Raw genomic sequence first — 7,946 nt, forward strand, 5'->3', positions numbered from 1 at the left:
CATGTTCCCTTGTCGACGAAACCCCTGTGTTCGTCGACGAGATCCTGATTAATTTCTTGGGTTATTACAAGAAGGGATTATTAAATTTATTTTAAACCAATTTAATCTTAATAACCCCACATTACTGCAGTTAAAAATATAGAAACTCAAGAGTTTCGGTCAACTATATTTTAAGTTCAATCGGCTATATTTTAAGTTCAGTCAATCGAGCCACTTTTGAACTACAGAATATAGTCAGCTGAATTAGGGTGATTTACAAACCCTTCGAGGTTTGTTCGACTATATTTGAGTTCCGTATGCTATTCATTTGGTTCAATCGACTCAATCATAAATGAACTGGAAGTTCGATCAGTTGAAACGTTGGGTGTTAGACCTGAGTAAGTTCGGTCGACTGAGGAAGACATGTTCAAAAAGATATAGTTGACTGAACCAAGTCAACAAGTTGACTATTGGTCAGTTCGTTTGACCGAGGCATTTATAACGTGCTGAATTATCAACTGAAACTCGTTTACACTTAAAGTTTTGGTCCTAATTTTGAGTAATATTACATGCAGGGACCTAGGATCTATCTAAGGTCATTTTGAGCTTATAGATCCTACCATGCATGTCATGCATTAATTATTACATTCCTTTTGATTATTATTACAGACCCAACTGAAAATAAATATTAAATACAAATGTAAACACTTTTTCTTCATTTTCCTTGGAGTCACCATACGTCACCAAGAAATATGATTCTTTTCCATTTTGTGCATAGAGTAATCCTGCACATAAACTCAAGGCATAGATTAGATACAAAGGTATTTGTCAATATCAAAACGAGATATGACCAATAGGGTCAACAATTTTCAATAAGAAGTAGCTTCCAAAGAGTTTTTGCAATAAGAAGTAGGAGAACCTAGGGTTTGCTTCCAAAGAATTTTTGCACAAATGAAAAAATTTGATCTTTGATTTAAAATATGGAGTGAGAAATAAAACATTTCAAAGATCTGAATGTGATACATATGTTCTCCAATAAGGATTTTGTAACAAGAAATTGTTTGGAGAAACTTGAATTTAAGCTCAAAAATATTTGTGCAATAAATACAATATGAGCATTTGAATCTTGCAATGGATGTGCAAAGATTAGATACTAAGAGTTTTTCCAATAAATATTTATGAAGGAAATAATGTGGGAAAGACTCAAGGCTTACTCTAAAAGATGATTTAGAAAAATGACGAACAAACGGGAGTAAATGCATATGGATACAAAAATAAATGCCCAAAAAATAAATCTTCTCTTTCCATAAACATTTTTCAAAAACAATGAGTGAAAGAGATTAGGAGAGAGTAAAAAAAAAATGTCCCAAAGAAAGATTTTTCAATAAAAATGTTGTTGGGGGAACTTTGATTAAAAAAGATTTTAAGAGGATTTTTAAAATAATCAAAGTTACTACACAAACTAATGGAAGGGGTATTTATAGATTTCCAAAAATAATGACCGTTGGGGACACATTTGATATTTTTTAAATTGTTTAATTAAAAGATTAAACATGTTTAAGCACTGGAAATTAACCCAACCCGACAGGTTTGATCAACCGATGCTGGCGTCGGTCGGCTAACCTTACACAGCATTTTTGAAATTTTAAATGGGTTCGGTTGGCCGAGGAAAGGGCCGGTTGGCTAACTTGGGCAACTTTTCGAACCTTCGTAGGTTCGATCGGCTGACGCTTGAGCCGGTCTGCCAATTCTTTAGGGTCAGTCGGGTGAGGGCATTTTGGTCTTAGTTAGCCAGTCGGCTAAGAAAGGTAGAGGGGCCAAGTCCAGAGGTTGGTTGACAATGAAAACTAAGTTGAAAAATGGTTGGTCGACCGAGCTAAGTCAAACTTTGACTTTGCTTAGGTTTAGTCAACTGAGTTGATTTGAGCACTTAATGGTCAGTCGACTGTGGCCAGTTAAAACATGATTTTGGCCCTATTTTTTATCTTAAATTATTTTAAAAACCTTTGTGTGATTTTGGCATTTAAAAAAAAGGTTTCTCTTTAAGCAGTTTGGTCTCTTAAGCTTTGTTTATGGTTTGTCCAATTTGAACATTCGATCTTATCATACAAATGCATGCATTATTACAGACCAAGATAAAAATTAAATATAATATAAATTAAAATAAATGTTTTCGTCTTTAACTCTTTAGTCTTCATGGAATATGTCAAAATGATGATAAACTTGAAGTTTCTCCTAACTTCCACTTTCCCTTATATGTGTGTTTGAATTAAAGATCTGTTTACATACTAAATACACACATAAGATATAAGTGGTTTGTCAGCATTAAAATAGGGATCAAACTCAAAAAATCAACATATTCCTTCCGTTTAGTTCAACGCACTCCACCCATCAACATAATGAAATTATAGATCATGAATGCAACCCTACTGCTTCATGCTTTTCTTCTTCTTCTTCTTCTCTTTTATACATTTTCTATGGTTTTAAAAATCCCACTCGTTATAAAATTATTTCTTCAGTCTTATATATATATATATATATATATATATATATATATATATATATATATCAATTTGACTACAAGACTGAAGAAATAATTTTATAACGAGTGGGATGTATATTAAAAATAAACGTTTTATAACTTACTTGTAATTTTTCTTGCATCGTGCATGATTATTGAGTTATATAATATGGGGATTACAGTTGTCGCAACATGCCCCCATGGGTGATGGTGAACTGGAATGGGTGAGAGGTAATAAATGTTGAAAATTGAAATGCTAACCTATTATTTATATAAGTGTGATTAGAACACTTAATTACTATCCATTTGATTGATATTTAGACTAATCATAGGTCAAGAAACTAATAGTTTTGGTCTGTTTTTACTAATTCTATTTATTTGTGGGTCACAATGGGATTAAATATTAGGGCATATGGGGCATGCCTGTGATTTAACTTGTAAGTTGGGAGGGCTTATTGCTTGCCTTTTTCTTGGGCTAGCGGGCTTTCCAATGGGGAATCCTGTGTTACGCTTTGTTTTGTTTTCATGCTTAAAATTAATTGACAAGGAGAGAAGAAAAGACTTAATTTCCAACTCAAATTAATATATGTATATATAAATAAATAATAGATGTTGCGTGCACACGCCCACTTGGGCGCTTGCTCACGCGTAGGCCACGTGAGCACAGATGGAGCAGGTTTCGTGTGGGGATGTACCACCTAGTTTGCAGCTGTAGCTCCTCGTGAGAAAATTACAAGACCTTCTCAAGTTGGCTTTAATGTTATATTCAAAATTACAGTAGGTCTGGATCATACGGAATGCCCCTTTCAGGTAACCATGTGTCTCCACCAATGAACACTCTCACCGTGAAACCACCCACTTCATTTGCACTATTCGTGGCATTATACCCTTTCCACTTAACTCTGCGACTAGTGCCGGCGCCAGCGCCCCAATTCTGGTATTCTCTGTAGAATAGGGTGCTGAGTTTCTCATCTCCCCACGAAAGCCAACCCTCGGGATCTATGAGGTCATCTATCGTACACTGCATCACCACAACCGTTGCATAGTTTCCCCATGGTCGCCCAAGGTAAGTTTTTACGCCCATTCTTGAATTGAAGTCGCTGGCTGCCTTTATGCTGCAGTTGTGAATGGAAAACCCATTGTTCTCAGCCAAACTGCTCCTCCCTTGAGCAGTAATCACATTACCTCCTCCCGGCGGCGGTTTACGGGCATATATGTTGCACTTTTGGATGACTGCCTTGGCGCTCCCGAAAATGAAGTCTACGGTTCCGTACATGTCGCATTCTCTGTAGAACTGGATGCCCTTAAACATGTAGAGCGTGTCTTGGTATCCTAGGAATGCACAGCTGTAGAAAGCCGAAAAGTTGGAACTGCTTAGAAGCGCGACGGCTTGACCGCTGTCTGCTCCAGCAGAGTTTTCGAAAGTTATGTATTTTGCCGTGAAGTTTTCTCCTTCTACGGCTGATGGAAAGATACATACATGATAAAAAGTTACAACTAATGTGTACTTGTACGTTGGCCAATATTTAATTTGTCATGCATATTTCTAGCTCTAATTTTAAAATTAACGTACCTACAGTTGCTGATCGAAGAGTGTCAAAGCCAGAGCTTTTGCTTCTGTTCCCAGTGATGATTGTTGCACCAATACCATCTCCGATGAATGCGAGATTGGTTTGATTTGGATAAATGTGAAGGTACTCATGATAGGTTCCTGCTTTGATTTTTATAGTATATCGAAGTTGGCTATTTGTGGGTGCCCCTGACAGAGCATCTGAAATTTGGTTAAAATTTCCAGACCCATCTTGGGCTACAGTTGCATTAATAGGAAACTCGCCTTGAACGTTCCCCAAAAAAATCAACATGACAATGAGAACGAGACTGTTCATTTTTCTGCAGACCACCAAAAACCATTATTTTGTCCAAAATGAGATTTCTTGTCTTCCATGGACAAAAATAGATGAAGTTTAACACAAGCAAATCAATTTAAGAATGAAATGACAACAAGATACAAAGACTTTGTGGACATAAATTGAAATATAATGCAAATCAGATTGTGCTATATATACTATTGCATGAATAAAACTATCACAAAATAAAATTAAAGGATGAAAGTCAGAACTAAACATGAACAATGCAATGTGCCTCTGTGCTAAGGGGAGCTTAGCGCAATGGTAAGATTGTCGCCATATGGCCTGGAAGTTACGGATTCAAGACATAGAAACAACCTCATGCAAAAATATAAGATAAGGTTGCATACTATAGACTCGTGTTGATCTGCCCCTTTTTCAAACTACGCATACGTGAGAGCTTTATGCATTAGGCTACCCTTTAATAACCAAATATATTTAAAAAATTATATTTTTATTTTCTTTATTTCATATTCCTTAAATTCTACATAGGATGGTAAAAAAAAAGACGTAAGTATACATATATGGCCTGTTATTTTATTTTATTTTTTCTAAAAATATATATGTAAGATTGCATGTAATTAATAAGTTAATTTATGGGCCTCTACAGTTTAGTCAAGTGCATATGGGCGGACTGCAGGGTTTATTGGTAATAAGAGGTTCTGAGTTTGATTTCACACAAACGTTAATTTTTATGTTGTCATGAGGGAGCAGTGGAGTCGGTAATAATTTTGGATTTGATGCTGCCTACGAAGGTTTGAAGGGTTTTGTCCATATTGAAATGTTAAATGAAGGATTAAAAAGACAAAAACAAGTTCATTATGGACTTTTAGCAAGTATTGTGCAGTGGGCACCTTCTTAGAATTGTGGATGTTCCTTCCGTTCAGCACAATGCACCCCGCCCATCAACATAATGAAATTACAGACCATTACTGCTTCATGCTTTTCTTCTTCATCATCTTCTTCTTTTTTATTTTCCATGGTTTTAAAAATCCCACTCGGTATAAAATGATTTGATCAATCTAGTTGTCAAATCGATATATATACATACTTGTGATTTCTTTTAATTGAGATGCATTTCAAATGAATCATTCTTGACGTGGTGAAAGAATATATGTAGGTACATTAACATTTAAGAAAACTCTAGTAGATAAATTAAATCATTATTGATTTGTTATATATATATATATATGAACATATATATATATATATATATATATATATATATATATATGAACATATACTACCTTATAAGATAATTACAGTCTCTAGTAGCTATTATTGAAAGCAATATTAAATTAATTGAATTATAAACAATTAAATTGAAATTAATTTAATTTAACTAATTAAAATTTTAGAGTATTTTAATGTAAAAATTCGTAAGAAAAATAGCAATAGGATGTACTATAAAATTATTAAAACTATAGCTTTTAGTATTTAAAAAAAAAAATTCTCTAAAAGAACCTGTTTCTTTAATCAATGTTCTCAATATCAATTGAATGTGCATTGATGCACACATAAACATTGTATGATAGTTTTATGCCTCTTACTCTTAAAATTAAAAGGAAAATTTTATAAAACATCTATAAGACTAGTTATATTATATCGATCAAAACATTTGACGACAAAGAAACAAAATATCTAAAAAGTAAAAATTACAGAGATGAGAATGCTTAAATGGATGAGTGGTATAAAACTGAAAAATAAATTAAGGAATGACCATATTCGTGATAAGTTGGGTGTAGCCCCTATAGAAAATAAGATAAGAGAAAGACGACTCAGATGGTATGAACACTTACAACGTAGGCTACATGGTGCGCAAGTGAAGAAGAGTGAGTTAGTTACTGTGGGGGGTTGTAGAAGGGGTAGGAGTAGACCTAAAATAAATTGGAAAGAGATAGTGAATAAAGATTTAATATCATTGAATTTATAAAAAGAAATTGTGCATGATCACATAAATTGTCTACTTTTATATCAAAGACTTAAGACATGCTATTTATTTTTACATGATGTAAATATCTTATACTTACGAGATTGATATACGTTTTCAAGAATGGCAACATATATAGTTAAGGATCGATACTCCATTTTGTTTGAGATATTATAAAATAAAATTGAAAATTTTGTATTCAGAAATCACAAATTTTTCCTCTTTTAAATTTTGTATTTATCTATTATTTTATTTGTTATAATGGCAAGAAATCTCTATAAATTTGCTCTGATTTTTTTTTTTTTTATTGTCACTAAATATAATAGCCTAAATCTCCTTACAATATTGCATCCCATATTTGGAGGAATCAATTTTAGAAGGAAAACTTGAAATTTAATTTTAGAATGAGTATTTAAAAAAAATCGTATTTCCATGTGCTATATTCCCAATCAAAAAAGGGAAAAATGGATTCTCTTTCCATGCTTTGCTTTATTTTTTCTTCCTCTCATTTTATCTCTTACCGACAGTGTCATTAAATTTGATTGTGTAATTTTGGATTTTCTCTTACCAAAACGGAAGAAAAAAGTGGCAAAATACTCCTAGGCGAGGAAAACGTTAAACAGTGTCTCAAACAAATCTTTATCCCGCCTTTCATCACCACGTTAGTGACACTAGAACAAAATTTTAATTATATTAAAATAAATTTTTATTTTTTAATAGTATTTAATAGAAAAAAATATAAGAGAAAATAAGTTTCCTTTTTTTTATTTTTTTTTTTTTTTTTTTTTTTTTTTTTTTTTGTACGTAAATTCCTTGATCCAAATGGACCCTTAGGATCTGTTTAGACCAAAGATTTTTGTGGACCTTGTGTCACATTTTGAGTGACCCAAATACAAGAATTGGGATTACTGACGTGGCGTAATCTGGGTCGTCCAGAGAAAACACAAATCGAACGATCCAGATCTCTCTGTGTCTTGAATTTCTATTTTGGAAAGAATTGGGCCTAGGTGTTTTTTTTTTTTTTTTTTTTTTGAATTAGGCCTAGGCCCTTTGAATTTTTTTAAAATGAGGTTGGTTTTTAAAATGGCGCTTACACGCTCTTTTGGGTTGAAAAATGGGGCTGCTTTATTTAAAATTGAGCCCAAAGCCCTTTGGGTTTAAAAATAGAGTTAGGTTTTAAAATTGGGCCCTGTGACCCCTTTGGGTTAAAAAAAAAAAAAAATTGGTTTTTTAAATGTTAGGCCTCGGGCCCTCTAGGTTGTAAGAAAAGGGCTCTTTTTAAGAGTTGGGCCCTGAGCCTCTAGGTTTAAAAAATACAAGCCTGGGGAAGCTTAGAGTATGGACTATGGGGCTTTTGTTTTAGTCACAAGTTTCGGGACTTCCCTTAGAACATAGGCTTGTGGGTTTAGGTTGGAAGGTAGGCTTATGGTTTTAGATTCAATCGAGGACTTGTGGGTATATGTGGGACAGTGGGCTTGTATGCGTGTCTGCATGGGAGATATTTCCTTCCTCTTATGATTGAGTACCTTATGTATAGCAAAACTATGGAAGTAAATAGCAATAAGTAATCATACTAATCTTGTGTCTTTTGCTCCTTCATGTCTTCTTA

General features: G+C 33.6%; 1 protein-coding gene across 1 annotated transcript; it reads right to left on the reverse strand.

Moving 5' to 3' along the window:
- Window positions 1-3,272: 3,272 nt before the first annotated feature.
- On the reverse strand, window positions 3,273-4,386 carry LOC131151373 (pectinesterase-like). Its single transcript, XM_058102618.1, has 2 exons — window positions 4,074-4,386; window positions 3,273-3,961 (listed from the first exon to the last, which is right to left on the reverse strand). The coding sequence occupies exons 1-2, from the start codon at window positions 4,384-4,386 to the stop codon at window positions 3,273-3,275; spliced, it is 1,002 nt and encodes a 333-aa protein (XP_057958601.1).
- Window positions 4,387-7,946: the final 3,560 nt, after the last annotated feature.

The sequence above is a fragment of the Malania oleifera genome, chromosome 3 (assembly GCF_029873635.1).
Source record: "Malania oleifera isolate guangnan ecotype guangnan chromosome 3, ASM2987363v1, whole genome shotgun sequence".
In the NCBI taxonomy this organism is placed as follows: domain Eukaryota; kingdom Viridiplantae; phylum Streptophyta; class Magnoliopsida; order Santalales; family Ximeniaceae; genus Malania; species Malania oleifera.